The sequence below is a fragment of the Schistosoma haematobium genome, chromosome 3 (genome assembly GCF_000699445.3).
Source record: "Schistosoma haematobium chromosome 3, whole genome shotgun sequence".
Lineage (NCBI taxonomy): Eukaryota > Metazoa > Platyhelminthes > Trematoda > Strigeidida > Schistosomatidae > Schistosoma > Schistosoma haematobium.
The window spans coordinates 1,088,976-1,114,832 of record NC_067198.1 but is presented as its reverse complement, the minus strand read 5'-3'; the positions used below and the strand labels follow the sequence as shown (position 1 = coordinate 1,114,832).

General features: G+C 35.1%; 2 protein-coding genes across 2 annotated transcripts; one reads left to right on the top strand and one right to left on the bottom strand.

Annotated features, from left to right (window-relative positions):
• Nucleotides 1–12,009: 12,009 nt before the first annotated feature.
• On the bottom strand, nt 12,010–13,026 carry MS3_00004763 (uncharacterized protein; the record flags this gene model as incomplete). The annotated part of the gene is made up of 1 exon (XM_051212736.1): nt 12,010–13,026. The coding sequence occupies one exon, from the start codon at nt 13,024–13,026 to the stop codon at nt 12,010–12,012; it is 1,017 nt and encodes a 338-aa protein (XP_051068636.1).
• Nucleotides 13,027–15,413: 2,387 nt separating this feature from the next.
• MS3_00004762 (uncharacterized protein) lies at nt 15,414–16,840 on the top strand. The gene has a single exon (XM_012945614.3). It carries the CDS (start codon nt 15,478–15,480, stop codon nt 16,492–16,494), a length of 1,017 nt encoding a protein of 338 aa, XP_012801068.3. The 5' UTR covers nt 15,414–15,477; the 3' UTR covers nt 16,495–16,840.
• Nucleotides 16,841–25,857: the final 9,017 nt, after the last annotated feature.

Below are 25,857 nucleotides of genomic sequence, written 5' to 3'. Positions count from 1 at the left end.
AGAATGAAATCATGAGTCAATTGAAGCTAGACCACCATGGAAAACCAGGAAGCATTAGACGGCCGTTTCGTCCTAGTATGGGACTCTTCAGTCCTATCAGTCTCGAGCCATGCGCCTAACCAACTAAACCACTGAGCATGGGTTCGAATCTCGTGGGGTGTGGGATCGTGGATGCGCACTGCTGAGGAGTCCCAGACTAGGAAGAAACGGCTGTTCAGTGCTTCCAGGTTTTCTATAGTGGTCTAACTTCAATTGACTCATGATTTCAATAAGTGGAATTTATAAAATCTCCACAAACCCTGTCTGATAGATAATTCACACTCATCAAATAAGGAATTTCTTCTACGTTTTTGAGCAATCAATATTCTATAAGGATTATTCAATTTCTTACTTTTATCCATTATTACACATTTTGATTGTATCAATCATTACACATATGTGTCTAGTATACTCATGTTGATCAATTCTCAACTAAATCAGAACATTTCTGACAAGTTCAAGAATCAACGTTTTGAATAATTCTGGGTAATATTGACTGGTATGTTCAACCTGGTAGTTTTAATGTTTCCTATTGCTCAAACATTGCAATAAAGTCTCTCCCTCTCTCTCTCTCTTATCAAGTACCATTTTGGTATTTAGTCATGGTGATATATTTTCGCGTTTCCCACAGCCGATTCTATATCTACTGTAAATCAGTTTCATTTAGAAAGTAGGCACTTTTGCTAGATAAATGTTGTTATATTTTGTATTGACATCGACATACAAATATATTCTGTTTATAAGGTAAACTTGGATATTATGTATTTAACAGCTTGACAATTAACTAACTACTTCTGTAAAAGAATGTGAGAACATCGTCAACTAGAAGACCTGAGAAACTCTTTCTTCCTACCTCGGAACTCCGAAGACACCAACGATTTCGCTATGAATCGCAACCACATCATTCATATCTGTGAACGGGTACTCCAATCATAGACCAGTGAGTTGGCTTACAATAATCCAAACTTGAAACTATAACTCACCGTCCATAGAGCGCAGCAATAATTTATGGTCATCGGTCATGTCATTCTCACTCACTGAAAACACGTGTTTAATACATGGGAAGTTGACAGTGTCCTTCGCTAACAAGAGACGTCCGCTCAGTGCTTCTGGATCTTCAATGGTGTCTTAGATACGATCGGCTCATGATTTGAATTGTGGAAATTCTATAATCTTCACAAATCTCTCTGTACTAATAGTATTTAGATATACCAAAATATTGTATCAAATTGCAGAGAGTAGAATTACTATATTATTATTGTTGTGTTATTCCGTCGTACTATTTAGACTGTAAATGATTATGATTTGGTTATTTATTCTTTGAGAAAGTGGTTCACACTGAGTCATGAAATATCAGAAAGTTTAAATTTCCTACTCACTGATAAATTACAAAAATATTATTTTATTTATAACAAGTAAAGCCTTGGTAATGATACCTGTACAGAGTGTATTTCTCAAAGTTTAAAATCACAAACCGGTTATAGATAGAACCATATTTAGGTGACAGATGAACCGGATAGCCGCTTCCTCCTAGTATGGGACTCTTCAGCAGTGTGTATTCACGACCACATCTACAAGAACAGATCACACGAAATTGAGTCTCGTGTTCAGACCTTCAACCAATAAGCCAGTGAGCTGAGATCTTACGACAATAATGTCTAACTTCAAAACAAAATTCAGGAGGCTTTATAAACCTCATCCATTGACTGAGGAAGATAACTGTCTCGTACTCGACACAGATTGAAATCCAAGGCTTTTTACTAGAAATCCAGTATTAACAAATGTATCACGGAATACATCTTAAGATAACACAGAAGACTACTGAAATTCTTGTCTGTTCAAATCCAGTTTCATCGTTTCTGTAATAGCCCAAACAAAACTATCGCTTAGTTAACAATGACTTGCGATGTTTATTCTACTGTCATTAGGCTGAATGATTTCATATAAGCCAAAAAATGTCAAATTCACCGGAATATATTTAATTTTCGACGTTTATTCATCATTTATCTCTGTCTGATACTCTTCATGGAGGTATCTTAGACCACATATTTAACGTTCATTTCATCGATTAGCTAAGTAATGCTTATTATTCGTGTTTAATTGTAGGTTAACTGAATGGAAATAAACCTGTGAAGAATGGCAAACAAACTTTCAAATAATCAGTGAACATTATCATCAGTGAAGTAATTGTTGAATAATGAATGAATTTCCATACAATACTTGCATATATAAACAAGACTGCGGTTTTATTTCTTCTACCAGTAGGAACCTACAAGATATATCTGAAAGTGACTTCGAAAATATAGGCTTGTGTACTAAACCTTGAGTTGCACTGTTTACAAATGGACTAGTGATATCATCCGATTGCCTAAATTCAATTACGTAAGACGGAGTTCAAAGCTGAGATCTTCAGATTGAAAGCATAGCGCTTGAATCGTCGTTGACCAGTTATTGATAATGGTATCGGTCGATGAAATCGATGAATGTTGATTTCAATTGTCTAGATAGATGTTTACATTTTAGTTAGAATCGGTGATACAAGAAAAAGTAAATCGAACATAGAAGTAGTTGATGGTAAAGAAATGAAGAATGAAAGTAGTAGAGTTTAGTTTGACATAGTAACAACTGGTGATTTCTGTGACTGTCCAATACGCACTGTGATGAACATGAATGGACTAGTTCACACGTCTGAAAGAACACAATGGACACATTGGATTTCTTTATTTAATACTTCATGTCTCTAATCATACATTATCTGTCATATTTCTATATCATGGAACCACTCATAACTAATCATTGATTTAAAATTCAATACAGCATTCATGACCTCGGTGACCGGAGTTTATTCACTCCATTGAATCACCGTTTCCCTATTCCTATTCTGATGTATAACCCAATCCTCCTATTCATATCAGCATGTTTCCCTCTTTTCATATTCCTTTATTCATTGTGTGCTCCATTACTTGATAATTTGTTCATCTTGAACCACTAGCTTTTGAAACAGTCTCAAATTTACTTCTGTTAAGCGGCAATGTTCACATCACTCACACCTGTACTATTTCCCATCAACAGTAGAAGAGTTGTGAGCTAAAATCCACCTATGAAGAAACCAAGTAATCTGTTGTCTTTACTGGAAATTTTCCGTGAAATGATAGAATTAAATCAGTCGAACTTGGGCATAATTTCTCAAACGTGGGAAGAACAAAGTGTCTACCAACTTTGTTTCTCTCTCAAAATGGACATAACCAATATCTGATGCTATATGGACATGTTCACTATAGCCTTTTATCAAAGAATATTAGAATTCTTAGTTCGTGAATAACAGAGTTATCTAGGAGGCATAATTACTCTCCGCATATAAGCTCATCCATCTCGCTAGCCTCAAACAGGAAGAAAAAATCATAAAGCAAATGCTTAATTTGCAAACTATCAATCAAGTGTCTCAAAATGACTCAGACTTCATTGTTCTTGCATTTTCATGCAAATTGGATTCTGTTTCCATTCTTTACTGTTCGATCCTCTTGTCTCTCTGCTGCCAGACATTCTATTCACAACTAACATCATCTACTACTTATGTCAACATGAGTAGCACACATCACATCAGTTGAGATACGTGCAAAATCGAAGATGTTCACGTAACAACGATTTGTCTAAAATAGCGGTTCTTTATTGAATTATATACAACAATTAGTTACAAACCGCAACTTATGTGATGTCTGTAGTGTTGACCATGTCTTTTCGTCTGCAATAAAGACCCCGATAAAGTAATATCTCAACTATTGGCTGTGTCTACACTTGATAACGGTTTATCAACAAGCAGCGAAAATTGAACTAAGAGCATACAATATGAAAACTGTAGCGTTTGAACAAAAATTGGACGATTGTACAGAACTGTGAATTACTGCTGCAATGATTGAGATGATGATAATAATGATGATAAATAAAATACAGTGTTAGAAGTCATCTATCCCACTGCTATTCGTATTCCATCTACTCAGCAGTAACATTTAACCATTTCATACACTTATACTTCATGAATACATCATGTGAAGCTTTTTGGTTTTAACATTACTCACTGGTATCAGATGTATGGAAGCGTCCAAGTCACCTATTTGAGATACGTGCAAAATCGAAGTTGTTCACAAAACAACGATTTGTCTAAAATAGCGTTCCTCAACTTGTGAGATGTCTGTGGCGTTTAACGCGTCCATGATGAAAAGGGCTTCGATAGAGCAACTAGACAGCTGATAGTTGTGATTAAACTTCACAACAGTTTACTAACAAGCAAATCCCAAACAAGAACAATTAATATAGAAAACGTTGTGTTTAAATCAAGTAAATACACAAAATTGTAGATAACTGTTACAATGATTGAGGTAAAGTAATTGTATTGATAAATATTTGAGAAAATATTAGGCGACAAAATTGCGTTACAATATAAGCCTAGAAATTACTTGTTATACAGCGATCTACTGAATAAAAATAAGTAGCATAAAACGAAACAGAAAAGAGTCGAGAGGAAGTGAATTGGGACAGAGTACGTGAAACCGACTAAACACCGTCCCCCACAGACAGCATGTCTTTCCTTACGCTTAATGATTAGATATTTGGTGTGACGACATTCAAAGAATATTGGGAACTCAAAAGAACTATCAGCCAACACCATGGTCAGAAGTTTCAATACAAATTTCAAGACAATTTATACGAATATTCGTCAAGATTAGACAGCATTACTGTATAGGGCGGAAACCTGGAGAACTACGAAAGCCATCATCCAGAAGATGCAGGTGTTTATTAACAGTTGTCTACGCAAAATACTTCGGATCAGTTGGCCGGACACTACAACATCAGCAACAACCTACTGTGGGAAAGAACAAACCAGATTCCAGTGGAGGAAGAAATCAGGAAGAAGCACTGGAAGTGGATAGGACACACATTGAGGAAAGCACCGAACCGCGTCACAAGACAAGCTCTCACATGGAATCCTCAAGGCCAAAGGAAAAGAGGAAGACCAAAGAAGAACACATTACGCCGGGAAATGGAGACAGACATGAGAAAAACGAACAAGAATTGGATGGAACTAGAAAAGAAGGTGGAGGACAGTGTGGGTTGGAGAATGCTGGTCTGCGGCCTATGCTCCATTAGGAGTAACAGGCGTAAGTAGGTAAGTAAGTAAGTACAGTCACTTTGAGAAGTGTTTCTACACTCTATTACTCAATCGTCTGTTCCTTCTTATATATAAATCTTACGTACATATCTGATGCATAGTTTTCACGTTTACCATCCTCTTACATTGCGGTTGTATTAAAATCTTGATGCGAATGATTATAATCAAATATTGAATTAAATATCACTCTTAATTGGTCATTAAGTTGACGTAATTCAACAACTAATAGATACCTTGTAAATATATTTGATATGAATGTTGATAAACCAAGGTATTGTAAGGTTTATTCATTTTCTTTAGGAATAATTTCTATCTCCTTTTACTTGCTTACTTACGCCTGTCACCATTTACTCAACTTTCATAGGAAATGTTTTCCACTGCTTTCCAGTTGCTATTCATCCTTTTCATGTCTGCTTCCAATTCTCGACGCAGTTTGTTATTTGGTCTCCCACCTTTCCGTTCCCCTTCAGGATTCCAAGAGGGCGCTTGTCTCGTAATACAGTTTGGTGATTTCCCTAATGTATATCACATCCACTTCCAGCGTCTTTTCCTGTTACTGATAGTATCCGACCCACGGACATTGAGTATCTTGTGTCGACAACTGTTTATAAATACTTGCACACTTTTGCTGAGGGTTGTGGTACATCTCAAAGTTTCAGCTCAGCACAGTCGAATTAACTGTCTTCACGTTCGTATTGAAGACTGTGACGTTGATATTGTTTGAGAAATGTTTTGAGTCCCATGTGTTTTTCAGTTGTAGAGATGCTGTCGCTGTTCTGCCAATCCTTTCTCGTACGTAAGCATCAGATCCTCCTTTTTCATCGATGATGCTACACGGATATGTGAAACATTGCACATCATCCAAAGCTTCACCATCAAGTGTGATTGATTTGGTGCTCACTGTGTTGCATATGAGGATCTTGGTTTTTCCCTTGTTTATTTTGAATATTTATTGTGTTTAGCGTCGTTATAGCAAGGTGATTTTTAAATGGACGGCCTTCCTGATCCCGTTTTCAACACACATTCTACACCAGAGCTTCAGACCGACAGAAACCACAGAACAGCAACAAGCAGAGTTATTCTGTCCTAAATGCGTCAAATATCATGTGACAAAATCTCCACTCAGAATACAGATTTATGTGATTTGTCTCTGTGCTAAACCAGTGATGCGTAGACCAGCACAAACAACCTCGATTCAACCCGAATTCATCATCGATCCTCTGTATAGTCACTTCTCATCTAGACCATCCTATTCAGTCCACAACACAAATATCAGCCTCCATTGTGTGAATCGTGTATTTCAGACAAACGTAGTTTCCATAAAGGCCGACCAGACTACATCACACCATGAAATACAAGATCAAGTGAAACGTGGCTGCCAGTGTGAAAGACTGTAACTAGGAGATTGAGAGTAGATTAAGAATACTAACCCATATATCAGTGGTCAGTAGATCAAATGAATTCTGATAATAAAAGGAATATGAACATATATACAAATATAATCTGGTTACTTACAATTAAACAATGAGAATGTATATAATCATAGTCCATAATAACTCCTAACAACCAACATTCATTTATTCTTCGTTCACATATAACAACTATACACAGTAATATACTTGACTGAATGCAGTAACATAGAAACTAGATTATTGATGATGATGATGATGATGATGATGATAATACTAACTGTTTAGTAATCTATTGCACCATTTACGGTTACATTAACAAATGAGATGAACTCTGAAAACCTTAAAAAATTATCGACTTTTACTCAGATTATCCAAAATCACTTTGAATAAACTGCATTTTGTCAAACTCAAAATCTTCATTAATCATTGAATTAACTCGGATACAACAGATTCAATGTTAAGAAATCGATGTGTTTCTAATATTGATTGATTGTTACGTTCATTGATTCCTGGAGATCATTTTTCAATCATAGACTGATATCATTTAAAGAATAAGGAAGATATTTTTGGATAAGCGTGCCAATTTCAAAAGATTTCAGCATTCAGGAATTTCTTATAGTTGTGTAAAGCACAAATCTAATTGAATACAAATCAGTAGTCAAACACATTAGTAATGCAAAGAGATGTGTGAAGATTGTTCAACTTCAGTATCATTAACACAAATGGCCAATAAGTAATGGAATATCTTGTAAGATTATAAAGAATTGGACAGCCTGTAACAACAGTTGTTAATCAGTTAAGAGTTGACCGCAAACAACTAAGTCAATGTCAAAATATTAAAGCTTGTTTTCTTTTCATTGTTTCGTGTTGGGATTATATGTCCTATTATTTAATGCTGAACGGTAAAGTGCTTTTTGTATCTGAAAAGGCAACCTCGCTCACCGAACCACGTTCCAGAATTTTAAAATGAAGACTAATGCACTGCTAGTGTCCTTTCTCCGATCGGTGGTACGAGAGGTGCTGACCTGTACGAAAAGCCAAACACACCCAGTTTGAAGTCTCTCAACTAGAAACTATAATTTACAGATTCCAAACATTCATGTTCGAACCTCACTGTAATATCAGAAGTTTTTAAATACTATTGACGGTGAAGGCGCCGATCCGCACTACTGAGTGGTTGCATACTAGAAGAAGACAGTTTTCCACCGTATTCTGGTTTGCCATGTTAAAACACTTTATGTTGATTATTGAAAGTTACTTTCAATACTCGCCACAAACGTTTACACTGAAATTCCAATGATATTAGGAGTACGATAGATATAACTGATGACTATGGATGTTGAACACGGTATGTTGTGAACTGACGGAGGTAATAAATAAAGACTGATGAATTGTAAGTCCACCACATCTAATGACAGACCATTATATATTGCATATACGAATATTCGTCAAGGTTAGAAGGAATAGTTTGACAGAAATTGGGCGCCCAGTATAATAATTATGTATTGTTCCTATGTTAGTAGTGTCCACTAGCACTGAGTTCCAGATAAAGATGAAGTGAACTCTCACTACCCTTTTTAGTTAGTCAACAAACCGTGTCTTTCGTGAAATGCAGCATTTAACCGTAACATTCCTCTTTAAAGTAAAGATTATAGATTTTATACAGTAACCAGTAACTACTTAAAATAACGTGGTGAATATTTTTATTACACTCAGTAAGTGAAAAGTTCAAATAACCTAATGATATGGAAAGCTTAACAGAAGCTGCACAACATAAGGTCAATCGATGGAGATCAGAAACGACCTGAATAATAAATGCATTTCATTGGCTAACAAATGGATTGATTTCTTAAGGTGTAGAGTTCTGCATGTACAAATGAGCACTTGTGTATTTGATTCAGTAATCAAATAAACTCTCCATTCCAATCTGTTGTTCTCGATCAAGTAGTCAGTTGTGGTATTTGACATTCACATCATCGCGTATCAGTATCAGATTCCGGATAACACAAGTCACAACATCTATCATTACAAATAATTCATTTCATGATGAATAATGACAATGAATGGCTTAAGAAAGTGTTGCCGCTTGTACTTCACCCAATAAGCCATCTATCATGCTATAGAATCAATCACAAAATTTTATTAATTGAGAATACCCTAAAGTAAGCGGCTACTCATCATATGCAAGCACATAAACCATAATCATTTAAGTAAGAAATGACACTTTGAACCATTCATACGACATTGAAGTTGCTTGATTGACTCATATTGAGTAGTCTATTCAAAAACTGTTGCATTATACGATAAATTAAACAATGAAAAATCTCTTCTGTGTTGTCTGCTAGTCGATTTACCAAGTGAGTTTGTCTAACAAACTTATCACTTTCATGTGCGATCATACTGCCAGTCTGATGAGTTAGATTTAACTGGTTTTATACAGTTTGAATCATGCAAAAACGAATGTTGACTGATCTAATTATCCTACCAGTTGAGACAAATAAACAAGGTGTGATTGGAATCTGTATTGAAACTGATGCTCTCCATAAAATCTCAACCCACATCAGAACATAATTGATGCAATCTCCAATCAGTTAAACTAATACCAACCAACATTTTAACCCATTAACAAACCACTTGAATCACATCTAACATCTAGATAAGCATGACAGTGATCAATATACCGTGATCAACCATTGTCAACAGGTAACTGCAAATACACACATCGATGTCCATAAGTCTAATAGAAGCACATAATCAACCAACTTCTTATCCGACTTTTCATGTCAATTTACCGGCTTTGGCTTCTCCTAGTGATGAACATAATATGAATGAAATTTCTTATAAAAATGAGGAAAGTTATATGATCATCAGATGAATCAAATGATGATCGAAATTCCAATGCGATTTTGATAGATGCCGACTTTTCTACTGATCCATCTAGTGATCCATTGACGAAGATCCTTAGTGAAATCGACGAAAATCTTTCGAAACAATCATACCCTCATGACCTCAACTCAAATGTCGTTCATTATCATCATCTAGTATTCTCGAGTGAAATCTTCATTCAATGCGAGAAATGAAAGTCACATTAGTTGTAACTTGGAGATATGATGATGCAAAATTATTTCGTAGTAGAGGATAACCTGAGAGAATTTACAGTTACAGATATCGTTTTTGTGAATCAGGATGTAAACTTCGAATTTTCCAAAAAGAAAGTGGAGGTGTTATATCCTAGTGGAGATTATACTACGGGTAACTTCTGAGAAGTATTAATGGACTAATATTATATATACATTCTTGTTGTATAACTATTCAGTAACTAGATTATGTATAATCATATTGTTCTTATTGTTAACTTCATTTTGACCTATAAACTATTGATATAATATTTGATATACATAAATGATACTCAGCTTAGTAATTACAGTCTCCCACATTCACAGCCACATTCTCACTGGATCTTGTACAAATGATATCTTTTATTTTATCGAGTGAGGTGGTCGGTTCGCCTTGTAAATAAACGAGATATGTTTGAAATAAATGATTTGCATAGTGGAAGCTGTTCATGGAGTCCTGAACTTAAATTGCAACGCTCGGAAGAAAATTAACAATAAGGACGCAAGACTGCTCATACCGGTCGATATGTCATTGATTTGGCACAGTTCTAGGAATGCGTAAGTCGTATTTCGACTGTCGAATAAGTCATGTGATAATTAGTCGAGATTGAAGACACAACAATCATATCTAATAATGGATACGCATGACAGTGATCACTACAGGTGGTCAACAAATTGTAGCAGGGTACTTCAAATGCACACATTGAAATTAACACGTCTAACACCAAGAGTTAAGAGAATTAAAGGCAACATCTAATTGATTATTTCAGTGATGATGATGATGAAGATGATGATGATGATGAATGATAAGTGTGTTTTCCCATTAATAGATTATCATTCCAATGGAATTTCAATCCGATATCACAATATGGCATCCTCTGATAACACAGAACAAATAATTGAGCACCTTCCACTGAATAATGAATATCAGATGAAGGAATGCACAATGCAGGTAATAATTATAATTATGGAAACAATCAATGAGTGATTGCAAAACATATCCCTGTAAATGCAATTCATGGTTGCACACTAAACCCGCATTCAAGTGAACACAAACAGTAAAGTTACACAAGTCACGTTGAACTAATGGCGCATGCATAGTCTACACGATCGAGACATCGCAATATATTTCAATTAATTTACAACTTCATTTGATCTGCATATTCAAATTAACTTCAAGTGAAGTTAATCAAACTGATCAAATTTGCAATCAGTTCATAAATACAAAAGAATCAATATGATAACTGATAGTGTAAACAAGTCGTTGATTGATTCCAACTAGTCTCCTCATCGCTACTTCGATGCTGACATCTCCTCAATTATCGAATTCCATCAATTCGATACAATCGGATGAGAATCAATTAATCCTGTCAAACAGTAACGTGTATTGAATCGGTCGAATCACTAATATCATCAATCATCACACAGTCACATAATACCACTTCGTGAATTCCAAGTTCATTCATCTTAACGTGATGCTCCTCAAAGTCATTCAATGTGTAATGCAAAATCATCGTGTAAAATGAAAAACCACATTGTTAACTTCATCATTTATTCTCACCAAAATCAAAACTCACATTGATGGAATCATCAGATTAGTGTGAACACAATGTATACAAGAAAGTATTGAGGCAAAGTCAAACAGACGAATAAAACAATACGCTTATCATTTCATTTCAATAAACAAAGTCACAATATGGGAAACTGCATAAGAAAACAAAACCAAAAACAAAATCAGAAAAACACAAAATCACATACATCGATCCACCATTCAATATGCTGGCGGCCTGCTTGAATATCTGGGCCACCTGTTCCTCCGATCTAGATATTTCATCAAGTTATCTGTTTTGTTGATTGTTTTAGCATATCACTATGTCTATTGTGCGCACAACCTATTCAGGCGCGTTTATGAAAAGTTTACAACCTTTCGCAATACGGGATACAAAAGGGTACAATCAGCGACATCATGGTGGCTGGCAATATGCATTGAAACGAATGAACAGTAATCAAATGTGGACTAACGAACATCTAACATCTAACTGGTCATCATTCAAAAATTCTCGTCACAATCGATCAAGGTATAAGAAAAGGAAACTTGTTGAAATACTTTATGCTGAGAATTCTATGTTGCACCAAAAATATAATGTTGAATAAAGCTTCTAATAATAAATAAATAAATATCACATCACATCACTATAATTAGTAGTCATAGTAACAAGAATAGTAGTATGAACATCGTTATTATTCCAAATCACCACCACAACAACAACAACTACTATTCAATATAATCTGTATTCAGTAATTGTGTATATTCTATATTATCATATTGATTGATGGAATTAGATTGATTCAATGATTCTCTAGCATATTTATATAATGATGGTGTCCTCTTAATCGACAAGTTCTTCATCTCAGTCCAATCTGATGATACACCATAACATTTAGCCATTACTATTAATGATAATAATTGTCCAATCATCACAATAAACATATGCCATACAAATATCACAACAGTTAACATCACTTTATCATGATCACTTTCATCCCATGCTTGATTGAATGGAGAATTTAATAAAAATCCACTTTGACATATCCATGATCCATGTATCATCACACTGAAACATTTGATCCATGTCCATAATAAGGAGTTGTTAAACACCGCCATCATCCCAACTTCAACTGCCTTCATTGACGTCAACATCATCATTTCATGTATCATCGAGCAACCAACTATCAATCCCCAATAACTAATCAATAAACAACATGTTTCTGTAATATGTGGTTGTTGATAGGATTGAGCACGTAAACAATAAGTATGTACAAAGAATGGTAATGCATATATCATAGAATCAAATCCTTTCGGTAATACAATGATTATTGTCGACATGAATATATCTAATAAACCAACTAGCAACATTGCTGTATAAAATGGAAATTGAGCATATTCATGATGACGACCTAATTTCAATGTGATCAATTCTACACCAATACCAATCAGACAACAAATTACTTTACATAAACCTTCTCCTCTACTATGTTTACAACAACCTCGTGATCCAATGGATACAGTTGTAGTAGATTGTTCATTATGATGCTTGTGTTTGGTTATAGAATAATGTTGTCTTAATGCTTGAATCCACCACCAAATTCCTAAACATAATAGATATATACCTAAATAGGTATAACTAAGAAATAATCCATCATTTCCATGATTAACTAGATGAATTGATGACATCGAATTAACATTCTCATTATGTTCATGAATATCATCATGATTAGAATGTTGCATCATTCAATGGACTAGTTGAATAGAAATGAATCTAATAATATTCTATGTATTATATACACTAAATAGGTTTAATGTTTCTATTATATCTAATCATTGGTTCAATAAATGTTTACAATGAAAAGAAATGCTATAAGCTTTTTAACCAATCACATTCTATATTCCATTTAATCTCTCATCACTATGGTAACTGAGTGAGTGAGTGAGTGCGTGAGTGTGTGAATGAGTGTGTGAGTTGACAACCAAATAAGAATGAAATGAACAATCTCATTGATTTATTTAATGAGTAGGTCACATGATGTATTTTTCTCTTAAATTGGATTATTAAGGTTGAAAAGGTTTACCCTCTCTCTCTCTCTCTCTCTCTCTCTCTCTCTCTCTCCAATAGTTCATACACACAACGGTGTATTTACATTTTAATAAACAATGAACTGAATGTTACTATGCTCTTATACATTCAATCTCATTAATAGTCTATATCTTATATTTATTTAAGCAGAGATGAATAGTGAGATGGTGGAGAAGATTTGTACTTCAGGTGGATGAATTTTATGGAATTTCGTCCTCTGAGCTAGATGGTTTAATTGTGGAGCATTCATCGTTCTTCTCAACGACATAATCAACGTGAATCACTTCAAATCTCTCCATATATGGTTTACAGCTTGTCTTGTAGACATCGATGTTGATCGGTTCTTCTTGATCAATGTATGATTATGTAGTATGAATGTTAATTAATAAGTGATTTAGCTTAATTTCATATATGATATTGATTACTTATTATTAAATTTTAATAAGTAGTATGTGATGAATTGTAAAATCTGACATGTTATTCAGTTAGTTTAGTTTAATGTCTTTTGTCCCTTAGGAAAAAAAAGGGGATTCAACTCATGAATGTGAGGTATAAGTTATTACTGTAAATCAAGGAGAACTGATCAGCTGATTTCTGTCAATATGATCCTCCTCAACGGTGATTCCGATAGTCTGATATACTTGGATAAGGCAGTAAGGTCATGTTTTTTTTCTCTCGTTGAACATGTTCGAATGTAACATAATACAATGTGATGATTCATGAATATGGTAGGAAAATCTACAAATGATTTCATTCAATAAAGATTCTTTATCTTTTCTCTAAATGTTCTCTGGATCGAGTTGATATTTCATTAGAAGATTTGGTGATTATAAGTGTATTGTAAAATATCCAAGTTAATCTATGAATATATAAGCATAACAGTCATCACCAATTACTGGAATGATCATCATTCTAAATTGATAGTTTAATTAAGCTGTAAGTGTCAACCCTGTGTTAACTGTTCTTTAGTCTGTTGACAAAAGCACTGACCATGAGACTTGAAAGTTCTGGGTTCAATCCATGATTGAGTCATTAATACCCAACATTATATAGTTTCATATTAAGATGAGATTGATCATTGATGAATAGGATATACTAATTGAATAAATCTTTACTAAATTATCAAAAAAAAATTCCTGTTACTCTTATATAGATTTCTTTTAATGATTATTGAATCACCTCAATTCATACTGATATGTGACTTAATCAAATAGCTAATGAATCCACATGAACTTCTTTAGATAAAAAAAAAGTTGACCAGCTCAAGCACTTTATACTATGTTACATTTGAACATGTTCAACGAGAGAGAAAAAACCATGACCTTACTGCTTTATCCAATTACATAAGACTATCGGAATCACCATTGAGGAGGATCATATTGACAGGAATCAGATGATCAGTTCTCCAGGATTCACATCAACTATAAATATTAATTCTGATTTTTCACACTGGTTTATAACCGTCATTTAACCGCAGTATATAGGTGGACATTCTCAAGGTATTATTAGCGCCACTTATAGGTCATCCATAAATTCTAGTCTCACCATTAACATAAATCAGTCATTTATTAAGGTTCATAACGTTCATATTACATAATCATTAATTGATCAACCCATATACATCGATTTTCAAAAGATATAGACTATTAATGAGATTGAATGTATAAGAGCATAGTAACATTCAGTTCATTGTTTATTAAAATGTAAATACACCGTTGTGTGTATGAACTATTGGAGAGAGAGAGAGAGAGAGAGAGAGAGAGAGAGAGAGAGAGGGTAAACCTTTTCAACCTTAATAATCCAATTTAAGAGAAAAATACATCATGTGACCTACTCATTAAATAAATCAATGAGATTGTTCATTTCATTCTTATTTGGTTGTCAACTCACACACTCACACACACTCACTCACTCACTCACTCAGTTACCATAGTGATGAGAGATTAAATGGAATATAGAATGTGATTGGTTAAAAAGCTTATAGCATTTCTTTTCATTGTAAACATTTATTGAACCAATGATTAGATATAATAGAAACATTAAACCTATTTAGTGTATATAATACATAGAATATTATTAGATTCATTTCTATTCAACTAGTCCATTGAATGATGCAACATTCTAATCATGATGATATTCATGAACATAATGAGAATGTTAATTCGATGTCATCAATTCATCTAGTTAATCATGGAAATGATGGATTATTTCTTAGTTATACCTATTTAGGTATATATCTATTATGTTTAGGAATTTGGTGGTGGATTCAAGCATTAAGACAACATTATTCTAAAACCAAACACAAGCATCATAATGAACAATCTACTACAACTGTGTCCATTGGATCACCAGGTTGTTGTAAACACAGTAGGGGAGAAGGTTTATGTAAAGTAATTTGTTGTCTGATTGGTATTGGTGTAGAATTGATCACATTGAAATTAGGTCGTCATCATGAATATGCTCAATTTCCATTTTATACAGCAATGTTGCTAGTTGGTTTATTAGATATATTCATGTCGACAATAATCATTGTATTACCGAAAGGATTTGATTCTATGATATATGCATTACCATTCTTTGTACATACTTATTGTTTACGTGCTCAATCCTATCAACAACCACATATTACAGAAACATGTTGTTTATTGATTAGTTATTGGGGATTGATAGTTGGTTGCTCGATGATACATGAAATGATGATGATGACGACAATGAAGGGAGTTGAGTTTGGGGTGACGGGGGTGTTTAACAACTCCTTATTATGGACATGGATCAAATGTTTCAGTGTAATGATCGATGGATCATGGATATGTCAAAGTGGATTTTTATTAAATTCTCCATTCAATCAAGCATGGGATGAAAGTGATCATGATAAAGTGATGTTAACTGTTGTGATATTTGTATGGCATATGTTTATTGTGATGATTGGACAATTATTATCATTAATAGTAATGGCTAAATGTTATGGTGTATCATCGGATTGGACTGAGATGAAGAACTTGTCGATTAGGAGGACACCATCATCATATAAATATGATAGAGAATCATTGCATCAATCTAATTCCATCAATCAATATGATAATATTGAATATACACAATTACTGAATACAGATTATATTGAATAGTTGTTGTTGTTGTTGTTGTGGTTGTGGTGTTAGTGGTGATTGGGAACAATAATGATGTGCATACTACTATTCTTGTTACTATGACTACCAATTATAGTGATGTGATGTGATGTGATATTGAATGGTGGATCGATGTATGTGAACTTGTGTTTTTCTGATTTTGTTTTTTGTTTTGTTTTCTTATGCAGTTTCCCATATTGTAACTTTGTTTATTGAAATGAAATGATAAGCGTATTGTTTTATTCGTCTATTTCACTTTGCCTCAATACTTTCTTGGATACATTGTGTTCACACTAATCTGATGATTCCATCAAGGTGAGTTTATGGAGAGTTTTGATTTTGGTGAGAATAAATGATGAAGTTAACAATGTGGTTTTTCATTTTACACGATGATTTTACATTACACATTGAATGACTGTGAGAAGCATCACGTTAAGATGAATGAACTTGTGATTTACGACGTGTTATTATGTGACTGTGTGATGATTGATGATATTAGTGATTCGACCGATTCAATAGACGTTACTGTTTGACTGGATTTACTGATTCTCATTCGATTGTATCGAATTGATGGAATTCGATAATTGAGGAGATGTCAGCATCGAAGTAGCGATGAGGAGACTAGTTGGAATCAATCAACGACTTGTTTACACTATCAGTAATCATATTGATTCTTTTGTATTTGTGAACTGATTGCAAATTCGATCAGTTTGATTAACTTCACTTGAAGTTAATTTGAATATGCAGTTCGAATGAAGTTGTAAATCAATTGAATCATTGTGTGATGTGTCGTTGGTGTGGACTATGCGTTTGCCATTATTTCAGCGTTACTTGTGTAACTTTACTGTTTGTGTTCACCTGAATTCGAGTTGATTGTGCAACTATGAATTACATTTACACGGATATGTTGTGCAATCACTCATTGTTTGGTTGCATAATTATAATCATTACTTACATTGTGCATTCCTTCATCTGATTTTCATTATTCACTGGAAGGTGCTTAAGTAAATTATGTGATCAGAGGATGCCATATTGTGATGTTGGAGTGAAATTCCATTGGAATGATGATCTTTTAATGGGAAAACACACTTATCATTCATCATCATCATCATTGATATCATCAATTAGATGTTGCCCTAAATTCTCTTTACTCTTGGTGTTAGATGTGTGAAATTCAATGTGTGCATTTGAAGTTACCTGCTACATTTGGTTGACCACCTGTAGTGATCACTGTCATGCGTATCCATTATTAGATGTGATTGTTGTGTCTTCAATCTCGGCTAATTATGACGTGAGTTATTCGACAGTCGGAATACGACTTATGCATTCCTAGATCTGTGCCAAATCAATGACATATCGACCGGTATGAGCAGTCTTGTGTCCTTATTGTTAATTTTCTTCCGAACGCTGCAATTTAAGTTCAGGACTCCATTGACAGCTTCCACTATGCGAATAATTTATTTCAAATATATCTCGTTTATTTACAAGGCGAACCGACCACCTCACTCGATCAAATAAAAGATGTCATTTGTACCAGATCCAGTGAGAATGTGGCTGTGAATGTGGGAGACTGTAATTACTAAGCTGAGTATCATTTAGGTATATCAAATATTCTATCAATAGTTTATAGGTCGAAATGAAGTTAACAATAAGAACAATATGATTATACATAATCTAGTTACTGGATAGTTATACAACAAGAATGTATATATAAAATTAGTCCATTAATACTTCTCAGAAGTTACCCGTAGTATAATCTCCACTAGGATATAACACCTCCACTTTCTTTTGGAAGATTCGAAGTTTACATCTTGATTCACAAAAACGATATCTGTAACTGTAAATTCTCTCAGGTTATCCTCTACTACGAAATAATTTTGCATCATCATATCTCCAAGTTACAACTAATGTGACTTTCATTTCTCGCATTGAATGAAGATTTCACTCGAGAATACTAGATGATGATAATGAACGACATTTGAGTTGAGGTCATGAGGGTATGATTCTTTCGAAACACTGCCTTCAATTTCACTAAGAATCTTCGTTAGTGGATCACAAGATGGATCGGCGTCTATCAAAATCCCAATTAGAATTTCGATCATCATTTGATTCATCTGATGATGATGTAACTTTCCTCATTTTTATAAGGAATTTCATTCAAATTATGTTCATCACTAGGAGAAGCCAAAGCCGGTAAATTGACATGAAAAGTCGGATAAGAATTTGGTTGATTATGTGCTTCTCTTAGACATATGGACATCGATGCGTGTATTTGAAGTTACCTGTTGACAATGGTTGATCACGGTATATTGATCACTGTCATGCTTATCTAGATGTTAGATGTGATTCAACTGGTTTGTCAGTTGGTTAAAATGTTGGTTGGTATTAGTTTAACTGATTTGAGATTGCATGGATTATGTTCTGATGTGGGTTCAGATTTTATGGAGGACATCAGTTTCGAGACAGATTCCAATCACACCTTGTTGATTTGTCTCAACTGGTAGGATAATTAGATCAGTCAGAATTCCGTTTTGCATGATTCAAACTGCACAAAACCAGTTGAGCCTCACTCATCAGACTGGTACAATGATCGCACATGAAACTGATCAGTTTACTAGACAAACTCACTTGGTAAATCGACTAGCAGACAACACAGAAGAGATTTTTCAATGTTTAATTTATCGTATAATGGAACCGTGTTTGGGTGGGCTATTCAATATGAGTCAATCAAGCAACTTCGTTGTCGTATGAATGGTTCAAAGAGTAATCTCTCACTTAAGTGATTATGGTTTATGTGCTTACATATGATGAGTAGCCGCTAACTTTAGGGTATTCTCAATTAATAAAATTTTTTGATTGATTCTATAGCATGATAGATGGCTTATTGGGTGAAGTACAAGCGGCAACCATTTCTTAAGCCATTCATTGTCATTATTCATCATGAAATGAATTATTTGTAATCATAGATGCTGTGACACGTGTTATCCGGAATCTGATACTGCTACGCGATGATCTGAATGTCAAATACCACAACTGACTACTTGATCGAGAACAGGATTGGAATGGAGAGTTTATTTGATTACTGAATCAAATACACAAGTGCTCATTTGTACATGTAGAATTCTACACGTTAAGAGAGCAATCCATTTCTCAGCTAATGAGATGGCATTTATTATTCAGGTTACTTCTGATCTCCATCGATTGACCTTATGTTGTACAACTTCTGTTAAGCTTTCCATATCAATGGGTTATTTGAACTTTTCACTTACTGAGTGTAATAAAAATATTCACCACGTTACTTTAAGTAGTTACTGGTTACTGTGTAAAACGATGCATTTCACTAACATCCTTGTTTATTCAGGTTAATAAAAGGGTAGTGAGAAGGCAGTTGATCCTTATGTGGCAATGAATATTGAAGGACACTATTAACATAAAAAGACTATCTATGTGGGATTTATGGTAGATTCAGAACTCATCAATCTTTGTCTATAACTTCCATCAGTTCACAATATACCGTGTCCAATATCCATAGTCATCAGTTATGTCTATCGTACTCCCAATGTTATTAGAATTTCAGTGTAAAGGTTTATGGCGAATGTTGAAATTTAGTGAGATCAAGAATCAACATAAAGTATGTTAACATGGAAAACCAGAATACGGTGGAAAACTGTCTTCTTCTAGTATAGAAATGCTCAGTAGTGCGAATCGGCGCCTTCACCGTCAATAGTATTTAAAAACTTCAGATATTACAGTGAGAGATGAAGGTGCTGGATTCGAACATGAATGTTTGGAATCTGTAAATTATAGTTTCTAGTTGAGAGACTTCAAACTGGGTCTGTTCGGCTTTTCGTACAGGTCATCACCTCTCGTTTCACCGGTCGAAGAAAGGACATTAGCAGTGCATTAACATTCATTTTAAAATTCTGGAACGTGGTTCGGTGAGCGAGGTTGCCATTTCAGACACAAAAAGCACTTCAACGTTCAGCATTAAATAATAGGACATATAATCCCAACACGAAACAATGAAAAGAAACGAGCTTTAATGTTTTGACATTGACTTAGTTGTTTGCGGTTGACTCTAAACTGATTAACAACAGTTGTTGCAGGCTGTCCAATTCTTTATAATCTTACAAGATATTCCGTTACTTATTGGCCATTTGTGTTAATGATACTGAAGCTGAACAATCTCCACACATCTCTTTGCATTACTAATGTGTTTGACTACTGATTTGTATTCAATTAGATTTGTGCTTTACACAACTATGACAAATTCCTGAATGCTGAAATCTTTTGAAATTAGCGCACTTATCCAGAAATATCTTCCTTATATCAGTCTATGAGTGAAAAATGATTTCCAGGAATCACTGGAGGTAACAGTCAGTCAATTTGGGCAGCATCATTGATGATCATGGTGGGTCTGATGCAGATGTGAAAGCGCGGATCGGTGAAGCAAGAGCAGCATATTTACAACTGAAGGACATCTGGAACTCAAAACAACTGTTAACCAACACCAAAGTCAGAAGTTTCAATACAAATGTTGAGACAGTTCTATTGTATAGGGCGGAAACCTGGAGAACTACGAAAGCCATCATCCAGAAGATACAGGTGTTTATTAACAGTTGTCCACGCAAAATACTTCGGATTCAATGGCCGGACACTACAACATCAGCAGCAACCTACTGTGGGAAAGAACAAACCAGATTCTAGCTGAGGAAGAAATCAGGAAGAAACGCTGGAAGTGGATAGGACACACATTGAGGAAAGCATCGAACTGCGTCACAAGACAAGCCCTCACACGGAGTCCTGAAGACCAAAGGAAAAGAGGAAGACCAAAGATCGCATTATGCGGGGAAATGGAGATAGACGTGAGAAAAATGAACATGAATTGGATGGACTTGGAAAAAGAGGCTGAGGACAGAGTGGTTTGGCGAATGCTGGTTGGCGGCCTATGCTCCATTAGGAGTAACAGGCTTAAGTAAGTAATTAAATAAGTAAGTAAGTAAGTAAGTAAGTAAGTGTAGTAACTCACCATTTATCACGAGAACACGACTGGTTTAATAGAAACAATTCTTATTATAACCAACTGTACCAGTGTTTGTTTTAATTTGCTTTTGTTTAATTGTGCTAAAGACAGCTATTTTGTGCTTCCATTCTCATACTTACACTTCGATTGTAACTTCGCGCGAATGCAGTTACGTTCTGTAACCAAGCTTGTATCCGGGCACGATCTCGGTATCCTTTCGATACCACGAGATCGCCAGCAGATATATATCTCGATATGGTCCATTAACTGCCTTCTGGTATTTGGCTTCTCGAGGATTTAATGAATTTATTTGGTTACGTTCAACCTTCGCCTTCTGATTTACTTGGTAGCGGTGTTCATAGTTAATCCCAACTCGACGCAACGCTCCATAAATAAGTAAGTAAGTAAGTAAGTAACGATCAATCAATATTAGAAACAGATCGATTTCTTAACATTGAATCCGTTGTATCCGAGTTAATTCATTGATTAATGAAGATTTTGAGTTTCACAAAATGCATTTTATTCAAAGTGATTTTGGTTAATCTGAGTAAAGGTCGATAAGTTTTAAGGTTTTCAGAGTTCATCTCATTTGTTAATGTTACCGTAAATGGTGCAATCCATTACTAAACAGTTAGTATTATTATCAATAATCTGGTTTCTATGTTACTGCATTCAGTCAAGAATATTGCTGTGTATAGTTGTTATATGTGAACGAAGAATAAATGAATGTTGGTTGTTAGGAGTTATTATGGACTATGATTATATACATTCTCATTGTTTAATTATAACTAACCAGATTATATTTGTATATGTGTACATATTCCTTTTATAATCAGATTTCATTTGATCTACTGACTACTGATATATGGGTTAGTATTCTTAATCTATTCTCAATCTACTAGTTACAGTTTCTCACACTGACAGCCACGTTTCACTTGATCTTGTATTTCATGGTGTGATACAGTCTGGTCGGCCTTTATGGAAACTACGTTTGTCTGAAATACACCATTCACACAATGAAGGCTGATATTTGTGTTGTGGACTGAATAGGATGGTCTAGATGAGAAGTGACTATACAGAGGATCGATGATGAATTCGGGTTGAATCGAGGTTGTTTGTGCTGGTCTACGCATCACTGGTTTAGCACAGAGACAAATGGCATCAGTCCGTATTCTGAGTGAAGATTTTGTCACATGATATTTGACGCATTTAGGACAGAATAACTCTGCTTGTTGCTGTTCTGTGGTTTCTGTCGGTCTGAAGCTCTGGTGTAGAATGTGTGTTGAAAACGGGATCAGGAAGGCCGTCTTGTTAAAAATCACCTTGCTAAAACGACGCTTAACACAATAAATATTTAATGCTACCTTGACTCTTCCCTGTGTGTTGAAGGATCTCCATTTATTAGAGTTATGATGCTTCAGATCTCGATACGAATGATCCGTCTAACAACCAGAACATCTAAGAATAGAGGTAAATGAATTGTTCAAAGAATGTGGGAGATCGGGAGGACTGATCAAATCGCTGTAGAAATGAGAGGACACAACATGGCGGTGCTCGGAATAAGTGAAACACTGTGGACGCAATCTAGACAGTAAAGGTTAGATTGGGAAGAGATGTTTCTGTACTCCCAAACTTTCTCTTCCTTCTGTTTGTGGACTGGATAATGAGGACCTCCACATGGGAGGGAAAGCACGGAGTAAAATGAACAGGTTGTATGTAATTAGACGGTTTGGACTTTACAGATGGTCCAGATCTTCTATCCAGTACACACGAACAAATGCAGATAAGGAAACTAGTGTAGCAACAGCCCCTGCATCAGTAGGCTTCAAAATAAACAAGGGAAAAACCAAGATCCTCATATGCAACACAGTGAGCACAAAATCAATCACACTTGATGGTGAAGCCTTGGATGATGTGCAATGTTTCACATATCCGTGTAGCATCATCGATGAAAAAGGAGGATCTGATGCTTACGTAAGAGAAAGGATTGGCAGAACAGCGACAGCATCTCTACAACTGAAAAACACATGGGACTCAAAACATTTCTCAAACAATATCAACGTCACAGTCTTCAATACGAACGTGAAGACAGTTAATTCTACTGTGCTGAGCTGAAACATTGAGATGTACCACAACCCTCAACAAAAGTGCACAAGTATTTATAAACAGTTGTCGACACAAGATACTCAATGTCCGTGGGTCGGATACTATCAGTAACAGGAAAAGACGCTGGAAGTGGATGTGATATACATTAGGGAAATCACCAAACTGTATTACGAGACAAGCGCCCTCTTGGAATCCTGAAGGGGAACGGAAAGGTGGGAGACCAAATAACAAACTGCGTCGAGAATTGGAAGCAGACACGAAAATAATGAATAGCAACTGGAAAGCAGTGGAAAACATTTCCTATGAAAGTTGAGTAAATGGTGACAGGCGTAAGTAAGCAAGTAAAAGGAGATAGAAATTATTCCTAAAGAAAATGAATAAACCTTACAATACCTTGGTTTATCAACATTCATATCAAATATATTTACAAGGTATCTATTAGTTGTTGAATTACGTCAACTTAATGACCAATTAAGAGTGGTATTTAATTCAATATTAGATTATAGTCAGTTGCAGCAAGATTTTAATACAACCGCAATGTAAGAGGATGGTAAACGTGAAAACTATGCATCAGATATGTACGTAAGATTTATATATAAGAAGGAACAGACGATTGAGTAATAGAGTGTAGAAACACTTCCCAAAGTGACTGTACTTACTTACTTACTTACTTACTTACTTACTTAAGCCTGTTACTCCTAATGGAGCATAGGCCGCAGACCAGCATTCTCCAACCCACACTGTCCTCCACCTTCTTTTCTAGTTCCATCCAATTCTTGTTCGTTTTTCTCATGTCTGTCTCCATTTCCCGGCATAATGCGATCTTCTGGTCTTCCTCTTTTCCTTTGGCCTTCAGGACTCCGTGTGAGGGCTTGTCTTGTGACGCAGTTCGATGCTTTCCTCAATGTGTGTCCTATCCACTTCCAGCGCTTCTTCCTGATTTCTTCCTCAGCTAGGATCTGGTTTGTTCTTTCCCACAGTAGGTTGTTGCTGATGTTGTAGTGTCCGGCCATCTGATCCGAAGTATTTTGCGTGGACAACTGTTAATAAACACCTGTATCTTCTGAATGATGGCTTTCGTAGTTCTCCAGGTTTCCGCCCTATATAGTAGTACTGTCTAATCTTGACGAATATTCGTATAAATTGTCTTGAAATTTGTATTGAAACTTCTGACCATGGTGTTGACTGACAGTTCTTTTGAGTTCCCAATATTCTTTGAATGTCGTCACACGAAATATCTAATCAGTAAGAATAAGGAAAGACATGCTGTCTGTGGGGGACGGTGTTTAGTCGGTTTCACGTACTCTGTCCTAATTCACTTCCTCTCGACTCTTTTGTGTTTTGTTTTATACTACTTATTTTTATTCAGTAGATCGCTGTATGACAAGTAATTTCTAGGCTTATATTGTAACGCAATTTTGTCGTCTGATATTTTCTCAAATATTTATCAATACAATTACTTTACCTCAATCATTGTAACAGTTATCTACAATTTTGTGTATTTATTTAGCTTGAACACAACGTTTTCTATATTAATTGCTCTTGTTTGGGATTTTGCTAGTTAGTAAACTGTTGCCAAGTTTAGACACAACTATCAGCTGTCTAGTTGCTCTATCGAAGCCCTTTTCATCATGGACGCGTTAAACGCCACAGACATCTCACAAGTTGAGGAACGCTATTTTAGACAAATCGTTGTTATGTGAACATCTTCGATTTTGCACGTATCTCAAATAGGTGACTTGGACGCTTCCATACATCTGATACCAGTGAGTAATGTAAAAACCAAAAAGCTTCACACTTGATTGATATTTTGCAAATTAAGCATTTACGTTATGATTTTTTCTTCCTGTTTGAGACTAGCGAGATGGATGAGCTTATATGCGGAGAGTAATTATGCCTCCTAGATAACTCTGTTATTCACGAACTAAGAATTCTAATATTCTTTGATAAAAGGCTATAATGAACAAGTCCATATAGCATCAGATGTTGGTTATGTCCATTTTGAGAGAGGAACATAGTTGGTAGACACTTTGTTGTTCCCACGTTTGAGAAATTATGCCCAAGTTCGACTGATTTAATTCTATCATTTCACTGAAAATTTGTGATGAAGACAACAGATTACTTGGTTTCGTCATAGGTGGATTCTAGCTCACAGCTCTTCTACTGTTGATGGGGAAATAGTACAAGTGTGAGCGATTTGAACATTGCCGCTTAACAGAAGTAAATTTGAGACT